The 27550-nt window shown below is 43.7% G+C and overlaps 1 protein-coding gene across 3 annotated transcripts in view; it reads right to left on the minus strand.

Moving 5' to 3' along the window:
* The window catches only part of GPT2 (glutamic--pyruvic transaminase 2), a 68282-nt gene that overhangs the window by 34885 nt on the left and 5847 nt on the right, over positions 1-27550 (minus strand). For 2 of the 3 annotated variants that reach the window (XM_075940194.2, XM_075940192.2), the window contains exon 2: positions 13986-14579. In XM_075940194.2, coding sequence (XP_075796309.1) covers positions 13986-14333 — 348 coding nt within the window. In that variant the 5' untranslated portion in view covers positions 14334-14579. Of the gene's footprint in view, positions 1-13985; positions 14784-27550 lie in introns of those variants that run through there. The other variant, XM_075940196.2, reaches the window with a different exon arrangement.

Raw genomic sequence — 27550 nt, forward strand, 5'->3', positions numbered from 1 at the left:
CAGGTTGCCCACTGCAAGGGACCCCGGTCTCAGCAGTTGAAGTCTCGGGTGTATAGTATACACACACACACACACCACTCACTGCCCTGACCATCAGTTGGCAGAATTGGAGCGCTCGTCAACCTCCTCCAGGTTGCCCGCTGCAAGGGACCCCGGTCTCAGCAGTTGAAGTCTCGGGTGTATAGCACACACACACCACTCACTGCCCTGAACATCGGCTGACAGGGAGGAAGGGGAATAAAACTTTGTATAACCCGCGGGTTATATTCGCTAAAGTACGGTACCTGCCCCTTAAATCTAGGCTATGATTTCCATGTCCAAAAGGTGGGGAGGGGAGTTGGTTTGGGTTTTAAGCATAATAGTTCTCTCACTGTAAAATCCCAGCAGAGACAAGATACCTGTAATTTTTACTGTGAGATATCTAGGCAAGGTCAGCACTATACCCTCTCCTGGCCTTACCCATGACTAGCTCATGACCTAGCCTATATTATGGTAAAGCTATAGAGCTCTGTCTCCACTGGGATTTCACAACTGGGTGGCTAATGCACAGTAAAAAAAAAAACTACCTTTCTTTAGCAGTAAAGATAGAGCCCTAGTAAGTTAACCAACAAAAAGCATCAATTCGTTGGAACGTGTCTGCCACACACGCCCTCACCTTTCCTCATTCTGGAGTAAACAGAGCAGTGGGAATTTTTCAGAGGAATGTCAGAAATAGGAATGAATTTACACAAAACAACTGTAATCTTTTCTATTTCTCCTTCAAGGTTCCCTCCTCCCTTTTTTAAAAAAAATGAAGAAAGTGACAAAGTTGTGCAAGTCAAGGTCTTGAAATAGATGCTGCATTGACAGCTCAGGGTACTGAAGACTGAGGGGAGAGAGAGCAAATGAGGGTACAGGGAGAGATTAAGAACCACTGAACACCATAAACTGTGCAAGTGTCCAAGTGCTTCACCTCAAATCTTTGGATGAAAGACACACTCACTGGCCCATCTGTTGAGATTGTCAGCAAGAGGGATAAGGGCTAGGATGGTGGGTTTTGACTGGAACTGGAGAGGACTGAAATTATTACAGGCAGTAAATTTCAGTTGCTATCTTTTTGGACTGGATTTCAACTAGCAACCTGGAGACAAAATATTTCAACATCCCTGTTAAACACTCCGTTTTCCCAGTCTGTGTCTCATCTCCTTTGGAATATGTTCAGTTTGCCTCATTTTCCCCCAGGGCTCTCCTCTTTTGATTGAAATCCCCACTAACCCTTTAAGAAGCCAGATCAGAAAATGCTATTTATTTTCATTCTTGGCTCATTCATAACTATTTCTCACTGTTTCACATTCATCTTCATCTCAGCTCTCCGGCTATGCCCACATTAGGGAACTATTTTTTTAAAATTCCTTACATAAACCAAGCCTGTCTGAAGCCTGTCTGTCTTGTGGGTTGCACAAATAAGAGAAGACTATGTAATTAATGTGAAGAGAAGACCAAAAAAAATTCACCATAAATGAGTTGGATATCCCAGAAGCTAAGTACATTTTTTTTTTTAAATAATCTAAAAAGCACCAGCCTTGGGCACCTAATAGGAACTTCAAGGCCTGAATTAGCATTGTAATGTTTGGTTATTAAACCAGCTCTTGGCAGCAAAATAAACCTGACCTGCTTACCACAGAGCATAGCTTTAAGTCTGTGTTATGCATGTATAATTCAAGATGACAAGAACTGTAAATGATTGGGAAGAAGAATGAGGAGTTTGAATTCTAACTTGAAAAATAGCAATGATGAGCTTTAATGTCCCCTAGGGATGTAAATGGGTAATCAGCTAACTGGCATCTAGCCCGGCCAGAGCGGCCCCCACCCGTGGCACAGTGGCCTGATTAAACGGTTAAACATATAGTTTAATCCATTCACATTTTAAACAGGATTTTCTATCCCTAATGTCGCCTGGACTAGCCTGAGGTATTTGGTGGCACTAAGAACCAGTGGCTAAACTAAACAACAGGAATATATTACAATATCATAGAATAATCACAGAATAATAGGACTGGAAGGGACCTGGAGGTCATCGAGTCCAGCCCCCCGCCCTCAAGGCAGGATCAAGCTCCGTCTACACCATATGCCCTGGCCTTTTGCAATTACCCTTGAAAAATAAATTAGAATTTTAGGGGACTTTTCTAAAAAGTTGCATCTGCTTCTGAAAAATGTTTTTCCACTTCCCTATCAAAACAGGGGAAATAAGTAATCTACACAAATTAAAAAACTAACCGCACACGGCATAACATTCTCTTCACTAACAATGTGATTTTATGCAGAAAAACATCAAAGAAAGAATGTTTGCCAAAATCATAAAATGATTCAGCTTTCTCATCCTAATCTGCATCTGTTTTCACCACTGTTACAGAAAGCAAGATTTCACTACTCTATCTTCCTATTATATAATATGCGCGGGCAAATGAGGAAGAACCATTCTGACTGTCCTGCTTGGTCAACAGCTATCTCCCAGGAGATGTCAGACTATCGCTCCCTCCACCCCGCCCCGCTTAGGACATACTAAGCTAGACATCACTTTTCATATTAAATTAGCCCTCTTGGTTTTGGGTGTGATTAATAAATCAAGTATCATTTGTGGTTTTTCATGTATGTCAAATCATATTGCTGCATGTCAGGGTCTAACCTGTTTCTTTTTGTAACTTTCCATAGCTCCAGGCCACTGTCAAGTCATCTTTATCCTTAATATTGGCTAGTAAGTCAGAAGAGATGTTTCTATGCAATTTAAAAACCTCAAAGGAAAAAAAGGAGGCGTGACCAAACAAACACTCCCACCAGTATTTTTAATCCAAACACTACAGCACATGAAACTTGAAATTAGGACTATTAAAGTGAAAATGATTTCATCACTGCTATAGTCCAAGCAGAGATAAGTGCAAAAAGTAAACCAATGGCTTAAATAGTGGAAAGTAAAATTAATATAAAATTTTAATTTGAACCAATATAAGTTGTTACGGACAACATATAAAGAAAGTCATTTGCATACAATTTTTTAAAAATTGTTTTTATTTGCATATAATGTATGACTTAATTTGACAGTGTCGCTTTAGAAGATACCAGATTATAGGTTTCAATTCTAACCTGTAGATCTTCTCTCTCAAAAACACATCAATCTCCAGACCCATTTAGTTCTTTGCCTACCAGTTAATGCCAAAGAGGCTGGTGTTTTTGTGATGGGGACACATTTACTGGGATATGGACTTGCTTATTTCATATTAGCCAATGAACATTCAGTGGAGGGTAGCTACTTGCAATCGCTACTAACCACAGGCGTACGCAGCACATTTCATTAGGGTGTGCACCCAAAGAATTTTTTTTAAATGTACTCTTTGACCCCCATTAGCCACACCCCTGACCCCCCCATTAGCCACACCTCTGGAGGCAACACTCTCGGGGCAAGATGGACACATGACCCGAAGTAAAAGGTGTCATGTGATTTCCCCATCCCCCATCTACTTTTCCCACCATCCTCCTACCAACAGGGATTAGTTTGGCCCCACCAAGCCTCCCGCATGCAACTATTCTGCAATTGCATTAACCCAATGTGTGTGACATTAACTCGGGGGCGGAGAGGCTGGGGGAAGTGTTCCCTCTAAGAGTCTGCTCCCATGAGCAGAATGAATTTTGTGTTGTGCACCAGTACTGAGTTCATGTGGCTTGTTTGGATGTGCCACTGTGGCACCCAAGTTATTAATGAATATCTTATAAATGTCTACCTTTTCCCTCTGCTGCCAGGTCTCCTCCGCTTGCTCCATCAGCTACCCCGGTGCCTGCTGCCCCCAACACCTCACCCTCCTCTGCTGTCCTGATGCCTTCCCCCCTCCGCCTTCTCACTGCCCTCAGCCTTCCTGAGAACTGCCCCCCTCCACCAGCCCTTCTCTCCCTTCTGCACCCACTCCTCCAGTAGCCCCACTCTGATCATGGGAGCTACCTCTCCTCATCCCCTCTCCTAACACCTCCCTCTACACACCCGCCCTGCCTCTCTCTGGTGCTGGTCCCTCCCCTGCAGGTGTCTGCCCTTCTGCTTCACCCCCAGAATCCCCTAGCACCTGCACCTTTCCAGTGCCTCCCCCTTCCCTCACTGCCCCTGCCCCCTTTGCCCTCTTTTCCCCTGATACTCACCCCCTCACCAACCTCCTCCCCCGTTCCCATCATGCCCCTGTGCCCTCACACATGCCTTTCTCCATCCCCACCTTCCTCATGCCCACCCCTTCTTTCAAGCCTTCTCCCAGCACCTCCCCCCTCTAGCCTCCAATGCCCTTACTCTCTCCTCTCCCAGCATCACCCTGTCCCCCTCCCACTGACACCTCCCCTCCTGGCTCCTGCCCTTTTCCTCAGTCGTCTCCACTTACCACCACCACCCCCGCATTTGTCTCTCCTCCACCCTGTCCCTTGGTGCCTTCCCCTTTCTTTTCCTGACCTGCCCCCCTTCCATCAGCACAAGCCCCTTCCTCTCCCACCCCTTTTTCCTATTTTTCCCCCTTACCCTCCCCTCCCCTCGCCTACCTTCTGCCTTACAGTTTGCAGGGCTGAAGTCTGCTGCGATTGGACCCCAGAAGTCACCACAGCCCAGGCGCCAGACCACATATCGGACCTGGAGCTGGGCTGCTCGGCGTTCACAGCCCTGGCCCAGCTGCCGCCCCGCCTCTAGCCAGGCTGTGCTCCCCACACCCTACTCAGCGTGTCTCCTTCCACAATCCGCGGCTTGGCTGTTTTTAAAAACGGCGCTGCAACACCACGCCGATATGGCACCACCCCCTCCAGTGCACTGCGTGTGACCCCACCCCTGGCGCAGCCCCAGCTCCTCCCGACGCTACAACTTGGTTTGACGGCTTCCCTTCCCCTGCCCGGTACCTTCCCCAGCCAGGGTCAGCTTGCTGGCCACCTTGCCGGCTCCCCTACTGGCTCCCGTGCAGGGGTGCGGAGCCCAGTGGCTCCGTCCCACCGGGCCAGTCCGTCCCTGCATTAGGGTGTGCCTAGGCACACCCGGCACACCCTGTGTGCACACCAATGCTACTAACCCAAACCAACATCTCACAAATGAAAAGATTTAAGATTTAACAGTCTCTTGAGCTATGTGGTCCCCATCCCAAAGCTTTGTCGTTGATCAAAAGTGATCTCGGAATAAGAGAGGAGAAGAAAAAAGGAAGCCAGTGATGTCTGTTCAACAATTAAAAACAGAAAGAATATTATTTCTTTATCCCATTTGCTACTATTAAGGCACAATATAGATGAAACCTGGAGGCTTTAAAATTACAAATCAAAAGGAACGTAATGTGTGGGCTTTTAAGAGATTACTGAAAGGTTTTTAATTGGTTTGGCACTGGAAGGTGACCGCTTTCACACAATTAACAGAATATTAGAGATGTTGAGTTAGTAGTAGAAAGCCCATTCCTTCACTCTAAAAAAGAATGTATGTAGGTTTTAAGTACAGTAACTCACATTTAGCAACTAAAAAAAGGAAAAGTTGGGGTTTAAACAAATAGCAAGATGGTGAATTCACAAGAAAAAAAACAATGGATGACACGAGACATGGAGGGGAGTTGGTACTTAATTCCTGAACTGAAATAACATTTTTAATGAACATTAAAGATTTACAAAGGAGCACTGAAACTTACTAGGGAGGTGTATTTGAGGCTGGGAGAAGTACATTGGCAATTGCTTGATAGTGGCAATAAAATAGCATTAAAATGGAGCACATTGTACTGAGTGCTCAGAAGATGGAACACTATTCAGAGATGAGTGATTGCAGATCCTATTGTGCCGTTCAATGGGATGAACTTTAGTCATCCTCATCTGAACCTGCTTCCTACAAATATTGCAAATAAGAGTTCTTGGGTAGTGGCAATGATGAAACTCTCTCAGCAGCTGAAGTATTTTGAGCTCAATCCCTCAGAATACAATGGCATTTATATTAAATCAATTTTTGTAACTGATCCAGGAAAATTCTATCCCAATAATGTGTTGATTTGAAATGTAGGAGTGGTCAACAATATGTATGTATTTCTACAACAAATATTTTGCTCTTCAATATATTGTTTAATTTTTTATTTTAAAATATTACCATAATATCTTATTAAAATCCATTTTCAAATCAGCACTAAAAAGGGGCAATAAAAAAGAATCCTCCTATTCTGCCTCCTCCAATCACTATACCATCACCATGTACTGCTTAATCTTCCCCTTGTCAAAAAGCCAAAGTGCAGCTATGAACTTTGCACCAAGCCTCAAAAATTGGCACATCCATATTCATGACTACTCCTCATTCTTCAGACGTGGATGTGTTCAAAGTAGTCTCCCTCCTCTCTAACCATCTTCTTTTCCATAAGAGGTTCCAACATCTCTCTAATATAAACTATGCCATAGTTATTAAAAGATGACCAACAATCTCAATTTTTTCAGTCCAATTACATTTCATATTGGCACATGAAGCAGCACACATTGCCTGTAGGAGAGGCTTTTTATTTTATACTTTGGCAATCTGACCGGGACAGGAATCCACTGTGTCTTCATTTTATTGTACTTTTTTGACATTTTATTTTATTGTACTTTTCTGACACAACAGCTAGTGGTATCCTCAGTGCTTTGTAGTATCATTACTTCATTTCAGAGCTACACCATTTTCCCTCAATTCTTGATTGAAGAGGTTTTGATTTATTTTTGATAATTTAAATACATGATTTTTTCTTGAACTCCCTCCTATATGAACACTGGAGTGGGTTTATATTTTTAAGTTTCTCCTGCAACGTAATATTGCAGTGTTTCTCAAACTGTTCCACGGAGCCCCAGGGCTCCGCGAGACATCTCCAGGGGCTCTGTGAGGTTGACAAACTGGAAAACCTTCAAAGCATAATAGAGAATCACCTCAAACGGATTCAATTAACACCATTGCATTCTTCACTGCCAAGCACTCGCAGTAAAAAAAATGCCAGTCTCGCTCAGAAATGTCCTTGACGAGGCTGTAAAAATAATACATTTTGTTAAATCTAGACCCCTGAAAACACAGCTTTTCAATGTTTTGTGCAACGACATGGGAAACATTCATAAAGCCTTACAACTTCATGCCAAAGTGTGATGGCTGTCTCAAGGGAAAACCCTTGTGCAACTGTTTGAGCTGCGGGCTGAACTGGCTGCTCTCTTCATGGAATACCGGTTTGACCTGGAAGAACGACTGACAGACAAGCTATGGTTGTTCTGGCTTGGATACTTAGCAGACAGACATTTTCACAAAAATAAACAAAGTGAATCTGTCACTTCAAGGAATACAGGTAACAGTGTTCACAGCCAATGGCAAAATTCGAGCTTTTAAGAGGAAATTGGAATTTTGGACCACTTGCATCCGCCACCATGAACTTGACAGCTTCCCAAAACTTAAGGACTTCTTTCACAAGATTGATGGCGACATTGAAGAATGTGATATGTTGATGTTGTGTGACGAAATTCATCAACATTTGGAAGATATATATAACTCGGTCAAGCCTTATTTCCCAGATGACCAAGACGAGAAATTGAAAAATGATTCATCGGTTAAAAATCCGTTCATAGTTAGGGAAAGGCCAGGAGAATTCACTATAACAGAGTACAAAATTTTCATTTACACAATTTTGGATTCCTCAATACAAGCAACCTTTGAGAACTACCACGTCTGGAATTTTGGTGCCGTATCAGAGGAGAATATCCACAGTTATCGAAGAAAGCTGTTAAAATACTCCTTCCATTTGCCACTACTTATCTGTGCGAGGCTGGATTTTCTTCATATGCTTCAACCAAAACTAAATATAGCAACATTTTGGGCAAAATGCAGTAATTTTTCTTATAAAAAATGTTGTGTTTTAAAATCTGAATAAAAAAGTATTGTATAAGTAAATGATGTGATTGTTATTATTTATGAATAAAACACACGAGTTGATAAATATATGTTCAACATTTCACAAAATGTGAAAATCTAATGCGGCCAACATCGATAGGTACAATACACACAATCAGTGGACCACTGGGGCTCCACAGAAATTTTTATGCATGTAAAGGGCTCCGGAGCCCAAAAAGCTTGAGAACCGCTGTAATATAGGTAAGTCTTGTTCTGAAGGTCACTTTACAACACCAGCTAGAATAGAATAAGATTGCTTGCTTAGTTGTGCAGGTGGAGCATACTATACGTGAACTGTAAGGTTTATACTGGAATCCAGTGGGAAAAAAATCATATTTTTAATCTCTAGAAAATGACTTTGCTGAAATGTTAATTTGTTTTTTGACTAAAAGACTTTGTTTTGGTGCAAAAATTGTGGGTTTTGCAAAATATTTTTACTTTTGTTGAAAAACTGTACACCCCAGAACTTAAGCACCCACTTTGTGGGTGCTCTGGGACTGGTGCACCTATGGGGAAAAATAAGTGGGTGCCGACTACGCACCAGCAGCCAAGCCCCCACTCTGTTCCTCTCCTCACAGTTTCCTTCAATCCACTGACCCTCCTACCACTTCCAGAGCACCACATACAGCTGCGTTGCAGCAGTCAGGAAGCCCAGGGAAAGAGAGGGAGGGCTTGAGGGAAGGAGTGGAATGGGGGCAGAGGGTGAGTCAAGCATCTCCCCTCCCCAATTAGAGGGGAAGTCAGTGCCTATGCCTCAGAAAACTTTTACTGAAAACTGAATTTTTGTTCAGAGATGCCACCATGATCTCTCAGGGGTTTTGTAATCTGGGTGCTTTATTTCCCAGTTCTTTATGGTCTGAGTTCCCCATGTGGGCTGTCTCCCATGATACACCATGGTGACTTAGCAAAAGGAGAAGAAGGTGTTGCATCATAAGAAATGTCAGCCAGGAGGACAAAGCCATAGAGAGAAATGGGCCATGAGGCACGTGAAATACAGCTCTCATGAGACACTGCAATAGTATCTTCAAATAGAAGATTTTCCAATTGACCAACATTATCCACAGGAAATACCTCATTTTCTGACCAGCTACAAGATAAAATTTCCATGATTTGGGTCCTGGCTACACTGTAAATCCCTTCTCTATTTTAGTGCCATTGTGACAACTGAGATTAACGGAGATCCTTCTTTTACTAGTCCCTCTGGTAGGTTGGAATTTCAGGGCAGGAAACAGTGTACTTTCAGAGGAAGGCCTTCAACATCTACAACTTACTTCTCCCAACTTCTGGGGGTATGCACCTCACTGACAAGGGGTTGGGAACCCTTTTAACAAAGAGCGTAGACACTCCATATGCCACATCCTCTGAGCTTTTTAATCTCCACCATCACTTCTGTCCGCAATATGGATTAGCCAATTTTCCTCAGCCATGCCACTAAAATTGGCCAGAACACATACTGTCTGTTTTTTGTGAAAAGGAAACAGAACTGAGAGTTATCCAACCACATATAGACAAAACTGCAGTCCAATATAGACTTAGAATAGACACCTGACACAAGATATTTCGGCTATAAATTATAATACTTGGATTTTATCATTCTTTTCATGAAAAGCAACCCACTGCTTATATAGAATAGCATTCTACTAGCTGGGATTTTGTTTAAAGAACAGATGTTCAAAGTATAATTGTGCTTCCCAGAAAGCTATTAAGGATTCAAGGCAAGAAGGAGTGCAGCGAGAGGGGAAAACGTTGAGTGCAGCTGCTTTTTCATATTTAGGTGGTTCAGAACATTCTTTGCAGATACATTCACTCAGCTTTCTCACATCTCCTCCTCCTATCTCTTCCCACTGGCCATTAGTTGGCTCAGTAAACTATGTTTGCTTTGTTTGTCTTCAGACAGTGCATAGTCATGTGGACCTAAATACAAATGGCCATTGATAATAGTCCCTTCTGCTGTTTTGGGAAAGAAAAACCTAGTTTTTTTACACGGAAAAAACTGACACATAAGCAGAAACCAAACAGCTAAAAATACCATTTTATAAAAACCATTAGCAGTGATGTTTTCTTATGTTATCAAAGGACTCTCAAAAGATTACCCCCTAAGGCCAGTTAGGTTGCTTGTGTATTGTGGATGCAATCTGTTTTCCAGGTTACACAAAAAGGCTTTTTCCAACCATAATCAAGGCAAAGGACAACAAAATAAACAGTCAAAGACTATGCTGGAAAAGTGTTTATATTTTGTTCCTAAAATCATAGCTAGCATGGAGTTTCATTGCATGACAAAGTGACAGTGACAACACCACAAGTGAGTATAGGGGTGTGTCTAGACTACCGAGTTTTGTCGACAAAAGTGGACTTTTGTCCACAAAACTATACCTGCGTCTACACTACCGCTGAGTTCTGTCGACATAATGTCGACAGAACTCAGCTGTTTTGTCGACGCTGGTAAACCTCATTTTACGAGGCATAACACCTTCTGTTGACAGAGTTCTGTCGACAGAAGATGTTATTGCCTGTAGGGTTGCGTCTAGACTACAGGGTTTTGTCGACAAAGCAGCTTGCTTTGTCGACAGAACTGAATGTGTCTATACGCTCTATGTCGACAGAAGTTTTGTCGACAGTATCTGTCGACAAAACTTCCGTCAACAAAACCCTGTAGTCTAGACGTACCCTTGGAGAGCAATCCTCAAGAAAAGTTTTTAAATGTAATGCATGGGAGAAATGACATCCACAGAGGAAGCAAAATCCATAAGAGGTGGAGAAATCATCACATAAGAACATAAGAATGGCCATACTGGGTCAAACCAAAGGTCCATCCAGCCCAGTATCCTTTCTGCCGACAGTGGCCAATGCCAGGTGCCCCAGAGGGACTGAACCAAACAGGTAATGATCAAGCGATCTCTCTCCTGACATCCATCTCCAACCTCTGACAAACAGAGGTTAGGGACACCATTCCTTACCCATCCTGGCTAATTGTCATTACTGGATTTAACCTCCATGAATTTATCTATCTCTTTTTTAAATCCTGTTATAGTTCTAGCCTTCACAACCTCCTCAGGCAAGGAGTTCCACAGGTTGACTGTGTGCTGTGTGCAAAAGAACTTCCTTTTATTTGTTTTAAACCTGCTGCCCATTGGTTTCATTTGGTGGCCCTTAGTTCTTATATTATGGAAACAAGTAAATAACTTTTCTTTATTCACTTTTTCCACACCACTCATGATTTTATATACCTCTATCATACCCCTTTAGTCATATACCTCTTTAGTCTCCTCTTTTCTAAGCTCAAAAGTCCTAGTCTCTTTAGTCTCTCTTCATATGGGACTCATTTCAATTTAGATGTGAAATTAAAAACAAGCAAACAATACAAGGGATGTTAGATAACGTGGGTTTTTTTAGTAATCGTGTAGCCACAACAAATGTTATCGGTTACATGGTTACTAAAATGGTCCCAGGGGCAGGGCCGGCAGCCAGAGTGCTACATGCCCCACTCCCGGGAAGCCCCCTTCTACTCCACCCTGCTGCCTCTATTACAGAGGCAGCAGCACAGGGCAGCAGCAGCCCCTGTCTGCAGGGGGCCCAAGCTCCGGGTGGATATAGGCTGCTTCACCACGTCACGGAGCAGCTTCTGTCCATAGAGAGCCCAGACCTGCCGCAGACAGAGACTGTTCTTTGACAGCCTCCGCTGCCCCACCCTCCCTGCACTGGTGCCTCGGATACAAAGGCAACAGCACAGGGAGGGGACAGGCAGGAACTGGCATGCAGCCAGCCAGCCAGCCAGCCCCCCCCAGGCACTAGCTCATGCCTTCCCCACTTGCTGCCTCTAATACAGGCAGCAAGGGAGGGAGGGGTTACGTGTACTAGTTTTGAATAACCAATGAGCACAGACTTGTCAGTTAATCATGTAAACGTCTATACACTGACATCCCTAAACAATACCACAGTCTTAAAAACTCTCTTATAGCTCCCTCCATCACTAAGTGACAGTTTACATTTAAGGGGCTTTTGAAAAGTTTCTCTTTAGCTTTACCGAATTACACACAGAAAAATGATTTGTGCAAAGCTCAACTTCTCTGAATTGATCATCTCCACAACAGCAACAAACCAAATAATGTGGAGAGGCAAAGTATGCAATTATATGTTGCATTTAGTCCTTCTACAATATTCTTCTACACATATTTACCAGTCAGTCTTCGCAAGGCTCCTCACTGAGATCCTCCACAAACCAAAACCAGAGGTAATATATTTTATTAGCCCAGGTTCTGTTCAAGGAAGCTATTCAGAACTTTTCCTCAAGTTGGAATTATATGTCATACATTATAAAAGTCTTCACACTGATCATGAAAACTGCATTGTACACACTGCTAGTAATAAACCATGCCTAAATCACTAAAATGTTTTTAACCTCAGTAGAGAGTCTATAAATGAGGAATCTGAGGCCAAAGTGTCACCGTCAAAGTTTTCAAAAGCAAAGACTGATATTGGTATCTAATTTGGAACCCTCTGGGCTGGTCTTCAGATGCACGAATGATTCACAACTCCCAAATATTCAGACCCAAAGTCTCACATTGGGCATATCTGAATGAATGAATGAATAAATAAAATACATAAATGTGAAGCCACACAACCTCCGTGATCACTTTAGAAGATTTGAGTCTAAAGCTATGGCTAGTTGCTACACTAGAGAGCTTACTTTGGTCCAGCTGTGGTGTTGTATGCTCTGTAATGTAGTCTCTCTAAGCTAATGGGAGAGAGCACTTCAGATGGCTTTAACTACTTCAACTCCCATGAGCAGTTAGCTGAGGCTCCCCTTGCCACATAAGTACTGGTTTGGACAGCTCTATGTCAGTGTAACTTATGCTTCAGAGGGGTAGCCAAGTTAGTCTGTAATTCATGACCTGTAACTTGTGTTGCCCAGGGAGTTGGTTTACTCACACCTCTGACAAATTGTGCTGACATAAGGTACAGTGGAGACAGTGCCTTAACAACCGCAGTTTGGGCAAAAAAAGGGGAAGTAGCAGGGACTTTATTCAAAACTATGAGAAGTACAGCAGACCCAGTTAACACCTTTTCAGTTCTAGAAAGAACATATTTGGCAGAAATATTCCCTATATTTAAAACAGGAAACACAACTTAAAGATATAGTAGCTCTAAAATCAGAGTAAATATTTCAAGCGCACCCACTGTATAACAACTACTTTTTTGTGTAAACACAAAGGAGCACTGGATTAAACCAAGGAGTGATAGAGGCAGAAAAGTAAAGATTATTGTTGCAGTGTATACATCAGTTGACATGTGCACACAATAAATGGTAACAAATGTTCCCGGAGAGAGAATTTGCCGTCTCCCCCCCCCCACCCCCCAAAGAGGCCTGACTAGTTTTTTAACGATTACGAACACTTGTGCATATAAATGCCACACTACCACAATTAAGATTTAAAAGGACAATGACAGTTAATTGAATATTGATTTGTATTGTCTGAGAGCTACATTAAGCTAGATATTTTGAAGTTACAGAAAAACCAAAATGGGTGATGACAAAAACTTGGATTCATTCAGGACCCGAACTCAGCTGCTGACACAAAGTGGTAAATGGCGAAAATTAGTTAAATTTAAAAGTCGGAGTCTAACAAAGGTAAAACAACACCTGTTTTCAGTATCACTTTTACCCAGACTGCCCGCTTAGACACAACTTCACCGACTCCCACTTGCACTTTCTCTAGACGTGGCTACAAAACCATTTCCTAAAACTTTAGGGGACGCGGGGCGCTAGGGACAGCACCGGGAGGGTCCGACATTTGCCACGTTCTATTTTGCTAGTTCTGCCGCCGCTTCCCGAGCGGTGCAGGAGGGGCCGGGCAGGAACGTGCTCTCCGCGCTGGGTTCCCCAGCCCCAAGGAGGAGCCGCTGCAGCGGGGGAGTGTTCGGGGCTTGGCCCCGGCGCGCAGCGCGCAACGCCCGGCAGATTGGCCAGACGAACAGGGCAGGGGCGCGCCCATCTGCCCCGCTGCTGGGCGCCCAGCCCTGCAGGGAAGTTGTCGGGAGCCAGCCCGAGCGCTCCACCCCCTCGCGCCACGCGCCTCACCTTCCGCAGCTCCTTCTCGATCTCACCCGCTTTCAGCACAATGGGGCCCCGCACGGCGTATTCCACCGCTTTGACCTGCGGGTTCATGGACTCCAGCGTCAGGATTTTCTCCCTGCTCGTCTTCTCGCTGATTTTCACCGCAGAGGCCTTGGCAGCGCTGTTCCAACGCACGAGTCCTTCTCTCCCCGAGCGAGTAAGCTGGGTAAAGCGCTGCCGGTGTTGTTTCTCCGCCGCCAGCGAGGCAATGCACCGCAAAGCCACGTCTCTCCTTCCATTCCTGCAGGACCCTGGCCCTTTACAGCCCGAGCTTGCCGCAGTCTGCTTGGCAAGCACTGCGAACCGATGCATGCTCCTGGCGCGTAGCCGCTTCCAAAGAATAATAAATTATTTTTACAAATTGGAAGTGGTAACAATTTCACACACACAAGGTGTGACCAGAAGAGATTCCGGTGGACAGGCAGTTACAAGTGCATGCTCAGTTCTCTGCAGTCTCCCCCACATCCAGATTCTGGAAACTTAATTGCAGTAGGCACAACTGATCTTGCAAGGCTGCAATGCCATCAGATGAGCAATAAATCCCACCATTGCCACAACCTTTGGAAAAAATAAAAACAAAAAAGATATCTGCATTAATACTTTGGCAGGGTCCCGGGGAAAGCTATTCAGCTGAGAGCTGCAGCCAACGCACGCTCAGATCCCTGCTACTAGTAGCCCGCTTTCTCAGCATGCAAAAGTAATAGAGCTTGCACCAGCCAGGGCGCAGTCGCGCGGTCTGGTGGGGTTTGTAGTTCTTACAAACTCTCCGCAGCATCAGGTGATGGGCCAGAAAACTACCATACCCAGAGTTCCGTCAAAGCACGGCCGGGTACATCATGTATCTTCATTGTCTCGGCTGTCGGCTGCAAAGCAATCGAAGGGTGGAGGGAGGCGAATCATGTTAAAGATGCCGTAGAGTATTAAGTAAAAGTGGGAGCTGCTGAATAAATAATGGAGCTATTTCCTTTCTGCCATCACTCATTAGAGAAAAACAGCATAGCTAGCCAGTATCCTCCAGGAGAGCTGGTACAGCCCCCAGGTTTGAAGGCTGGTTGCTAGCCTTTGCTGCATCATCCTGTACCTAGGACCGAGTAAGGCAGCAGCTGAACATTTTAGAAACACCATTATTTAGCATTTGTCACCTGAAAGTCTCAATGCTCCTTACAGATGTTCGTTGAGCTACACAGACTTTAAGGGTAAGCAGGGGTGAAAGTAACTTGAAAATTCTTATAGGTAACTGTCCTATTGCAACCCGGATCTCTGCCAGCCCTTTAAATAGCTTCCAGCTGGCAGAGAGTATTATTCCCAGTTCACAGATATGGAAACTGAGATAATAAGAGCTTAAATTACAAAACAAGTCTAATGAAGCTGGAATAATCTTCACAAGTCTTGGCTCCTAAAACCCTAATGCTACTTCTTTCTTTTCTTTCAATTATGTTGTTTTGCTGATTTTTGTCCCTGTCCATTTGGTTAAAACAGATCCTCTCTCTCCTGCCTTTGTTTCCTATCTCCTTGAAATTTCAATTTTAATTTGACTTTCTAGTTTTTCTTGTTTATCTATATATCACCACAGCTGTCTGGTGCTGCTGCTGATTAGCCAGCTCATAGGTTAAACAAACGTTAAATTACAGTAGGTGCTCCAGGAAACACTAGCCATATAATTTGTTGCACTCATTTTGCCATTCTGGTATTTTCTCAGAGATTAGCACCCCCTAGCTATGAAACTGCAGCAAAAATACCAAAAATATTTCTTTCTCCTTATTCTTCCTAGCTGATGGAAAGGGCAAGATTCTTTTCTTAGCTCGAGTTATGTCACTTTACTTCATGGGGAGCAAGAGTAGGAAAGAGCTTTCTAGAGGGAAGTGGACAGGTGTGTATATGCATGTGGTCTCCTCTTTGGTCCCTCTCCAGGCTATGGTAGGAGGCCTTTTCTCATTTTTCCTGGCTCAGAGGTATGGATTACAGCCTTCTTTCCAAGCTCCTGGGGAAGAGGGATTTTTTTTGCCTTAGTTGCCTTTGCTGCCCCTGTCCCATAGGATAGAGGTATCTGTTAATTCATTCTCTCACTCTCTCCACATCACCAGGGCTATTTAGTTTTATGTGCAATGTAATTTTGTAAGCTTAAATTTTCTTTTGGTTCATTCTTTATGCACTGCAAAGACTCTCTTTGTATCTGTACTCTCCTCTTTGAGATCCTTATCACATCCCTACAATACACTCACTCCTCCAATCCTTATTTAGCTGTGTTCTTTTGTACACTTTTTATAATCTTTGTTTGCATTCTCTATGAGGTTAGGATTAACAAGCACAGTCTTTGCCTTTCCCCCACAAAAACCAAAATCAACAAGAGACCAGAGGAGCACCATGTGTTAGGAATTCAGGTTCCTGGGAAGTAGGTTTTATTTGGTTGTCCAAACAAATATTCATGTTTCAAGATAATTACTGCCTGTCTTGTTCAGGCTGATGGCCTCTTCCATACCAGAGAATGACTTTTAAAAGTATGATAATGCTTTTTTAATTTTTTAATTTTTATTTTTTTGAAAGAGCAGGGTTCACCTTTAGCTGGCTTTGATAACATTCCTTTGAAGCAGTAACTTACTAACATAGCCAAAAATGAACATTTCTTGAAGCTTGCTTTTGACTATTCATGAAAAAAATCCAAGTATTAATAGTTTGTTCCTGAATTAATATAACTTTATAAAATAAAAGGTTTGAAATTGAAAGACAGTAAGGTCAAATTTGATGCATAAAAATAAAAAGTGACTTAAAATACCTTTCATCAAACAAATTGAAATGTTTAAAATTCCAGTAGGTGATTTTAAAATAATAAATACTATCTTCTATATTTGTAACATGCACTATAGCATTGGAATAGGGCTTGTTAACCTGACAGTGAAAATAATTTGTACTTGAATGTACATGATGTGAAAACAAAGAGCTTCATTTTATTCTCCAAGATGAGAAAAGCAAAATATCAAAAAATTAAAGGAATAGTAAAAAGATCTTAAAATCCCTTTAGATTTAATTATAAAATTTTATACTATAGGAGAAAGTGTTGGGATTATAATTTAAGATTATAAATATATCTTCATCTACCTATAATACATCCTTATTAATGTATTTTTAAATATAAACCTTTTATCTTAGGAGAGGTGGTGTTGTCTATCAAATATGTGGTCTTGGTTTGAAATTCTGACTCTCTTGATGTTAATGAGTCATGACAAAACTACAGTGACAGGTTGAATCAGACATTCACCCTGGTAGTCAGTACTGACTTGATTTGTGATCTTGGGCAAGTCACTCAAATTCAATGTATGTCAGCTGTAACTGCTTTTTGCAGATTGGTCAGCATGTGACTGACTGGCATGACCAGCAATTTGTGTACTTTGTAGAAATCATATGAACATAAGTTTCCTTGGTAGCGCATATAGAGGAGTAAGTGGAAGTGGTGGTTAACAAAGGGTCATTCTACATTGATTCCTTTATTCCTCCATATATTCATATTGGTAAGAGACATAATTTGTTTCTCTTGAAGTTAAAAGAAGCTAAAGAATAACATATTTTAAACTGGTGCTTAGATGGAAAGATCAAACAGCAACAACACATAAATAACTATATCAGACTGGACAGTGAATTTTAGAAAAAAGCCTTGATGTGCAGAATAGCCAGCCACATCTAGTACATGCTGTCATATGATGGCCTCTACCAAATACTATAAAGAGCTGTATAGTTCAAATCACATGCTTAAAATAATGGTATATAGATAGTTTAGCATTTAGGTATGTCATGCTCTTCTGTATTTAAATACATGCACTAAATAAAATAGTGATTAAATTAATGCTTTTACAAATTAACAAATTTAATTTAAAGAAGATGTTTAAATAAAGTATTTAAACTCAATTTGCATTACTGAGTCATTAAGCGTTCTCCAGATTGGAAATGTTTTTAAGGTTTATTTTATTTTTTTAAATCTTAACGAATAGAGCACAATGCTTTGATAACTGTCTTTACTGAGAATACTGGTTCTTTATTGGACAAGCAGCACAAATGGGAAAGAAGACTTCCTCCTGTGGGATGCCACCATTGATGACATCTTGGAACATGATGAATGTGAGCAGAGTGCCATTCAGAACATTAGGCGCCTTACAGTTCTGCTGCTCCAAAGTCAATGGAAAAGATTCTTATTGATTTCAATGGCTTTTAATCAGGCTGTAAATGTGCGGTTCATTAGTTCCATCTCTTATTGTTTACTGACTCTAAACCCAGAAGAGATGGAATACAAAATAATTTCCCATTTTGTTTAAACATTAACAACAATGGTGTTTTACAGTAATAATGCAACATTGCTTTGCATAGCATCATTCATGAAAACTGCGTGCATGGTCTGTTGCTGTCACTAAGACCTAGTCTACACTACAAAGTTAGGTCAACATAAGATGCCATGCATTTATACACATGTCCATGCTCACATTTGTCTCTGGCTGATATAAACATCCCTATTACGGCAAGACAGTAAAGCCACCTCCCTAAAATGGATGATTGACTTACTTTGATTGGCACAGTGTGAGTCTAGACACTATAGGGCCTGTATTGACCCTAACAGTACTAAAGACATTGTCCCGCAATGCCCCAATCTCTGCAACATGATTGCTCTGATCACACTTTTACCAGAGATCATTGGTCTATGCTTCTTAAAAAATCCATATTTTTTAAAATGCCTTTGGTAAGTGAACCAAGCAGCTCACTTGTGCCATGTCCAACTCACTATGACTGCATGCATATGAAAAGATGCACTCCTGCCTGGAGCAGGCAAGAAGAATAGGTTTCCTCGACCTGTGTTGAGAAAAAGCTATGCAAGCACAGCTATGGAACATATAGAAATGTAGGCATCAATAAATAGATTTCACAGATGATGCAGCCTGTCACATTCCCTAAGGAACAGTCTGGACTATTGAAAAGCTGTGAGCCCTTCAATTTACAATGTGGAGTACCTTTTACATGGCCGTGCTGTGAGAGCAACCACTCCTGGCCTTGTTCACATATAGCTTCTAACGTGTAAATTACTCCAAAATGGGTTATGAGTGCTTAGCGCCAGCCACTTCTGAATTGTATTGCAGTGTCATCAGCAAATTCCTAGTCTCAAACTTATTTCCAGAAATGTGTGTCTTGTTCTGCACAGCTGGTTCGTTTTGGACAATACAAGCTTATAGAAAGAATGCCATTTTATTAATAGAAAATAATATGCAGAAATCTTATCAAGTGCAGTTTCAACCCAAACTCACACTGGTTTAAATAGAACAATAAAACACATTTATTAACTACAGAAACAGATCTGGATTAACCTTTTGTGGGCCCCCATGAGAGCAATGGAGCATAGTGTAGGTAGGTCAGTCACCGGAGCAAGGGGCCAGCCAAGAGCATGGCAAGGGCAGCTCTATTCTTCCCAGCCCAGTATGGGTGTGTCTACACAGCAAAGTTATTTAGAAATAACAGCCATTATTTCAAAATAACTTTACTAGCGTCTACACAGCCAAACCGCTATTTTGAAATGAATTCGAAATAGCGGAGTGCTTATTTTGAATTTGGTAAACCTCATTCCATGAGGAATAACGCCAAATTTGAAATACCTATTTCGAAATAAGTGCTGTGTAGACACTTATATTGAAATAGGAGGCCTCCAGCCTTCCCAGGGTGCCCTGGTGGCCACTCCAGCCTTAACCAAGAACACTCCTCCCCCTCCCCAGAGTCCTTAAAGGGGTTGACTCTGGCCACAGTGCCTGTGCCAGCTCCAGCCCACCAGCCCACAGCCAACAGTCACTGCCCCATACCCAGTGGCCCCAAAACATGAGCCAGCAAGCCACTGGCAGCCAGCCCTCCACCACTCCCCAGTGTGGAAGCAGGCTCTTTGCTGGCCAGGCCTCTCGCGCGTATTGCCATCCAAGCAAAAGGTCAACTTCCCCCTGATGAAAACCCTTACACTATGTAACTTAAAGGTCAGCGACTAACAGGAACCAAAACCAGATCTGTAAAGTTCATGCTGGTTGTGCTGACTGTCCCATGCCTGGATAAGGCAGAAAAGGAAAAACAGGAAACCATCTCACCCCCTTACTCCTGTCACTTAACAGACCGGGTCTGCTAGCCTATCACAAAAAGTGCACAAAAGCTCTCTATAAAACAGCTACCCCTCCTATATCAAATTGAGGAATCCCGAATAAACATTGGATGGCAGAATACGAGCCAGGCCCAAGGACTGATCACCCGAAGGCCACCTCCCGCTCACCGAACCAGAGTTCCTGTAGAGCGTAACGTATACCAGCTATGCTGTTGTTGCTGTTGTACTTTGTGTTTTTTTTTAAGTGTGAGTATTGCTATCTAAACTTAGTTAAGAGTTTTGTTAAGTAGTATTGTTAAGAGTTTTAGATAAATAATTAGACTTATGAGTAAGATTGATGTAAACATAACTGTTGATAATCCTGGTCCCTTATTGACAACTATTGGGACTTAGAAAAAGCTCAGGGAATTTTCATTTATTGTATTGCACTTTGCTTATTGCTCCAACTAATAGTTATTTGGTGGCCACGCATGTAAGAGACTAATAAAGAAAAACTATAATTGGAAGTATTCTCATAAAAGTTTAAAAGATATTTAGTAATAGTTTGCCTGTTTCTGCACCTCCCTGGGACTAGCCACATTTCCGAACCTTTTACTTTAAACCACACCCAGGAGCAGTCTGCCAGCTCCCAGAAGCCTGCCAGGGTCCAGAGAAGGTGGGCGCCTTATTCAGGTTTGGGGGGGGGGGGTGCCCTCAACATCCATGATCTCCACACTAGACAGAGGATAGCTGCCAGCGTGGCCACCAAAGGCCACATGCGAACCCAGGAGCAGGTTTACATGAAAATAAAGTAGGTCTGGCGAGATCCTGAGCTTCTGCTCCCCCTTCTTCCCCTTGCTTCCCCCTCCCCTCCCCTCTCCCACCTCCTTTCCCCAGTCTCACCAGAGTTTCATTGCCCCCTACTCCCCCCAGTTTTGTTAAATAAAGAGCGTTTGTGTTCATGAAAATACATGTATTTTGTTTGACATCAAGAAGGGGGGCTAGGGAGGGGTAAGTGGAAGGACGTGAAGGAGGAATGAAGCACAAGCCCCCAATGGGGGCAAACCAGAGAGGCTCTTAGTCCTCCTCAGGGTGGAAGCTCTCCCGCAGGGCCGCCTGGATACTGACAGCCCCCTGATGGACCTCCTGGATGGCAACCTGCAGAAAGTACAGCCAGTCTTGCAACAACATGTCCACGAGAAGCACCAGAGTGCCCAAGGGCAGCCCTGTTTCCATGTGGCAAAGTGCTGTGGTGTCCCGAGTGAGGGCAACCAGAGCACACAGAGACAAAATGCTTTGCTGTCTCTCGTGGAGGTAGGCAAGCAAACAGGGAAAGCTGAGAACCAGCTGTCCGGGGGGGAGGGTCCCTTTAAGCACAGGCCTCAGATAGCCTCAGACAGCAGCCACACAAAGTAACTCCTCACCTGATGCCCTGCCAGACCTGGTTCTGGCCGGCCTTAAATGCGATTCAGCATCCACTCAGTGAGGACGCGCTATTTCGAAATAGCAAAACGCTATTTCAAAATGCATTTTGTGTGTAGACGCGTTATTTTGAAATATCTTATTTCAAAATAGTTAATTCGAAATAAGTTATTTCAAAATAACACTGTAGTGTAGACATACCGTATGACAGCACTGTTTACAAACAAGCAGTTGCCAGATATACACTGGCCCACCCAGCCTTATGCTGCCAGCATGCCCCTTCTGCTCAGGGGTTGGCCCTTGTGTGCCACATTGTCCGTCCCTCACAATATTCCCTGACCTCCTATGCCCAGCACTCCTGACCCTGCTATGCCCAGTGCCCCTCAAAGTCCTCTGCCACAAATGCACAACACGCTGCAAACCACCACTCCTGCCCAGCACCCACTCCCCACAGCTCCACCACTAGGGCCAAGCCCACCCCTACAACTGCTCAGTATCTCAACCCTCAATCCTCAGTGCCCCAAGACACACACATCTCTCTCACTCCTAGTGCCCTTCCTGGCAGTCCCATAACTACACAATATCCCACACAGACCCCAAACTACACAGCAACACAGCACACAAAACTTTCCCTGTCTCCCCAGGACCCACCACTAGAACTCAAAATACCCAAAGCTCCCCCACTGCCCAGCACCTCTCACCCTGACCCACTCCCACATGCCTCACTCCCTAGCTGCACTCATCAGCCCTACTGGGAGGTGACTGCACCTATCGGACAGCTAGCAGTGAGTCCAGGCTGGGCTGGTGCCAGGGAATCACTCCAGCTTCTTGGGAGTGCTGCGATCAGTGAGGCTAGGGTCTGGGCTCCCTCAGGACCACTTGCCTGGAGATAGGGAGACCATATATCCCATTTTTAAGCTTGGAAGAGGCTTGGCACGCTCCCCCACTCCCAGGCCAATCAGGGCCTAGGGAGCACGGGAAGCCTCCTCCCACCCTGCAAGGAGCATGTGTCACTTTGAAGGAAGCTTCATGCAGTCCCCCCGCCCTCAGTCCCTGATTGGCCTGGGGTCTGGGGAGTGCACACAGCCTTCTTCACTCTCCCACCCCGCCCTGCAAGCAGCGCTTCGAAGCACCTTGTGCTCCTGGAAGGGCGGGAGGAGGCTTCGTGCGCTCCTCCACCCTCAGGCCAATTAAGGCCTGGGTGCGGGGAGCATGCGATGCCTTCTCCACTCCCCTACTTGCAGCGCAGTGCACTTCCCTGCTCACAGGGTGGGAGAAGAGCGGAGAAGGCTTTGGGCGCTCCCCTGCCCCCAGACCCTAATTGGCCTGGGGGTGGGGGAGCAGCAGGACCTCCATGGGCTGGATCCACCCACTTGGCGGGCTGCATCCAGCCCATGAAGGCCCTTTTGCCCACCCCCTGGTCTAGTGATTGCAAACTGAATTGTTTGTTGCCCTGCCCTGAACCCAGGACTGGGCCTGCTATCTGTGGCTGTGGACTGACCTGAAGCCAAAACCCAGCACAATTGATTCACCTAGAGAAACTGAACGGTCATGTAGTGGGGCCAAGTGCTTGCCCACTGACCCAGAGGGGGAGGATCCATTCCCAGAGCCCGACTGGGCTGCAGCTCCTCATTACAGAAAGGATATGGACTCATTGGAGAAAGTCCAGTGGAGGGCAACATAAATGATTGGGGGCTGGAGCACAAGACTTATGAGGAGAGGCTGTGGGATTGGGGCATGTTCAGGGCATGAAGGGGGGATTTAACTACCTGAAGGGAGGTTCCCAAGAGGATGGAGAGAGGCTGTTCCCAGTAGTAACAGATGGCAGAACAAGGTGCACTGGTCTCAAGTTGGGGGAGGTCTAGGTTGGATATAAGGAAAAGCTATTTTACTAGGAGAGTGGTGAAGCACTTGAATGGTTTACCTAGGGAGGTGGTAGAGTCTCCATCGCTGGAGGTTATTAAGTCGTGGCTTGACAAAGCCCTGGTTGGGATGATTTAGTTAGGGTTGGTCCTGATTTGGGCAGAGGGGGTTGGAGTCTGTGATCTCCTAAGGTGTCTCAGTTCAATAAACCTTCCTTAGTCTTTCAAATGTTGATGTTGTGAGTAGAAAAGAGGGGAGAGAGGTAATTTTGGGTCCCTGTTCTTCATTTTTATATCTTTTTTTCTTGAGAATCATCTCCAGTGGGGTTCAGGTGACAGCAAGTTTGTCTGCCAAGAAGTAAATTTCTTTCTCACATCTTTCTTCCTGCCAAAAATTGGCCACTTAACCAGGTGATTGTTCAGTTAATTTTGTTGATACCTGACAAGTGGTCTGTACTTGCTTTTCTAAACTTGGAGCATGTCCCAGCAATGCCACAAAGTGGAATCTTATAACTTTGTATGTAAAAGTTGCCACACACATTTTACCAAGACAATAATGATCAGTAGATTATGAGTTTTCAAATGATACTTCACAACACATACTTTGAACAAGTTTTATCATAGTATTGTAAAAGCAGTAAAGATAAGGCTACAAACTGTCACAGGAAAAAGAGTACAACAGCAATCATCAGCAGTGCTGTGTGAAAGAGGAAGAACTGTAGTAGGGATATCACAAGGCTAGGGAAGCAGGAAGAAATCAATGTTGCCTGAAAACCTGCTGTTTGCCATGTTTTCCAGTGGTGGACTGGCACCTTGAAGACGACTATGGATATAGAAGAGGCATTTAAGACAGGCACAATCTTGCCATGAATCAAAAGGAGGAGGGGGAACACATACATCAACCATGTTGCTAACCAAGACCTGTTGGAAACTCTCCAGCAGTCTAGCCAGTCCCACTGTTGTGCTTAAAAGAAGCACCTGGGATCTTTTTCAGGGGGATAAGGCAACATGCCACATTTATTGAGCTTACATAGATCAATCAATACTTTTACACTCATGCACTCTCACACACACACACGCACACTCTGTCTTGTTGTTACCAATAGTTGCTCCCTCTAACTGCACTGACCAGGTGAATTAGATGGGAGAGGGGTGGAGCTGGGCTTCTGCCGATCTGGATCAATGCTCCAATGCTGACAAGAGGAAAACCCAGGGTCCCTCTGCAACATGCCTCATATTTATCCTTCTCATGTAGCCAGTTAGTCATCTCCTCACCTTTTTTAATGCTACTTCAAAGAGAGTCCTTTCAAGGGCAGGCACTTGCTGCTTAACTCCCAAAGCCAGTCATATATCCAGTCTTCTTTTCAATGAGCTCACTTCACAGGTATTGTCTTTGATCTGGCTCCCAGCCCTTCTCCACCCTTGCAACTGCTGCTGGAGGTGCTCACCTTTCAAGGCTTCTCCATTCACACCTCATTCATTACAACAGGACAATCCATGAAAGGGGAGAGATCTATTCTACTCCTAGAAAAAGACATTTTTCTTTACCTTAACTATTCTTAAGACCTATAACATAAAGAGCTTGATACAAAGTTTCTATGGAAAAGACTGGATACAAAGTTTCTCTTAATACAAGGGATTCTATAAGAAGGCTTAACATAAAGATATATCTAAAAGGACAAGATCTATATATATAAAAGGACTTACAAACTTTCTCTTAATACAAAGTTATATGAGAATGATATATGGTTATATGGAAATGTTACAGAGATTTATCCACACCACCAAGGTGAGTGGAGATAAGCATACTGATGAATCCTAAAATCATAGAATACTCTTTTTCTCCATCTACCATTTAAAGATGGCACTCAGCCCATGCCCAAGTGACCAAGACAAATGCTTTACTGGTATATTGTGAGAAAATAAGTTAAGAAGTAAATTAAAATCTAATTCTTGAACAGTACTATGGCAGTTCTATTACACAACCAACATTGATTCAGTATCTTTTGCTCTCATAGAAGTAGATAAACAGAGGTAGAGATGTCCTCTGCTTTCCATGTCCTTGTTGGGATATGAAAGCAGATGGCAGAAGGGTCCCGGCAAAGCACATGGTTTATGTGAATAGGGATATTCCTTTTATTCTTCTGAAGGGATGGGACTGGGAGCAACCAGCCCTCATTGCTGCTTGGACCATGCTACGTCCCTCTGCCAGTCCTTAGCACTGCCCAGAGCTCTGGCCTCTGCAAATGCTGCAGTAGTGGCAGCAGTGGCTAAGAGCCCTGGGCCCTTTTGAATTGCTGGCTTCTTGGAGCAGTTTAGTTTAATAAAATATAAGTTCCTCTCTCTCTCTCTCTGTGTCTTACCATTCCTAATGTACTGCTATTGCATCTGAAGTTTGACACAGGTATGAGTATTATGTACTAGTTTCTAAATGAATAAATACCAAGTAATCTAAAAATACACAAATCATACCTCTAAAATGTTACAAAATGCTGTACTGACTTGTAAATTAACATGTTTATTAATTTACATTTCTTTTTCCTTGGGCTGCTTCCTCTCTTTCTTCTTTAGCGCCCATCCTGCTCTGGGTTACCATCAGAGCTATTTCTGCTCTCTGGGGCTGTTTCATCCTTCTCAGGGACTTGTCAAAGTGCATAGCCTGACTGTCTGACACACTTGCTTATGCAGGAATAAAAATTTGACCGCTTTTTGAAAGACACATTCTGTGCCCCCAGTGCAGCCCCAGAGCTAGAGGAATGCACTCTCCCTGGCCCAAAACCAGAAGAGCTCTGTGCCCCTGCTAATAATAGGGCCCCGTGCTTCTGTCTCCTAGACTTCTTCCTCCTCTTTCTCTCCAGGGCTACATCACACTGCATCCCTGTTGCGCAAAAGCCTATGCAAATGAAGCATGGATTAGCATATTGCCACACTTCATTTGCATAATTAGTTAGGGACTGTTTTTGCGTAAGAAGCTTTTGCGCAAAAAGGAGCCATCTACACAGCTCCTATTTGCGCAAAAACACCCTCTTGAGCATGAGCCGTTCTTCCTCATTTTGTTTTTGTTTGTTTGTTTGTTTTCCAAACAAGAATGGGAAAGTGCTTTATTAATGGTAACAAATGATACCCTGTGAAATGAGGACACATGGGCTACGTCTACACTGGCACCCTTTTCCGGAAATGCTTAAAACGGAACAGTTTTCCGTTACAAGTATTTCCGGAAAAAGCGCATCTACATTGGCAGGATGCTTTTCCAGAAAAGCACTTTTTCCGGAAAAGCGTCCATGGCCAATGTAGACGTGCTTTTCCGGAAAAAAGCCCCGATCGTCATTTTCACGATTGGGGCTTTTTTACGGAAAAGACTACTGTGCTGTCTACACTGGCCCTTTTGCAGAATAGGACTTTTGCCCGAAAGGGAGCAGCATAGTTTTTCTGGAAAAACACTGACAATTTTACAGTAGATCGTCATTGTTTTCCGGAAAAGCAAGCGGCCAGTGTAGACAGCTGGCAAGTTATTCTGGAAAAGCGGCTGCTTTTCCGGAATAAGTGGCCCAGTGTAGACACAGCCATGGAGACACTTACACCAAGTATTATAACAAACCTTCTGTTAGGCCTCAAAATCTGTATTTAGGCATCTGATCAAGTGGCCTGATTTACAGAAATGTCAAGAATGTGCACGTCCCGTTAGCTTAAATGTGGGGGATACTTAGAGCCCTTGGGAATGTCTATCCCTAGTCCAGAAATAAACCCACTTCCTGTATTGACATGGGAAACAGCAAGGAAGGGGAATCTCTCTGGGACACCAGGAAACTGGGGAATGAAGCAGGCGCTGCTAATGAATCCTTCAAAACTGTGATTCATTAGCAGTGGTTAGGGGTATGAAAAGGATAACTGACCCCTTCCCTTTCCTCCATACTCCTTCCCTTCAAGGTGAGGGTTAGGAGAAAACTGTAACTGCCCTTTAATCTCATAGCTGTGGGTTTCAGCCCACTGCCAGGTGAATTACTGTTTTGCCACATTAGTCTACAGAGAAGATAGATGCTGTGGTGGTCGATCTGGCAGGTCTAGTTAGGACCCATGGAATCAAACACTGTGGGCGCCCCCATCGATGCCAGAACTACTTCTCCTCATGAGGAATAAGGGAAGTCAATGGGAGC

Source organism: Pelodiscus sinensis, chromosome 12, assembly GCF_052426305.1.
Source record: "Pelodiscus sinensis isolate ZL-2025 chromosome 12, ASM5242630v1, whole genome shotgun sequence".
NCBI lineage: Eukaryota > Metazoa > Chordata > Testudines > Trionychidae > Pelodiscus > Pelodiscus sinensis.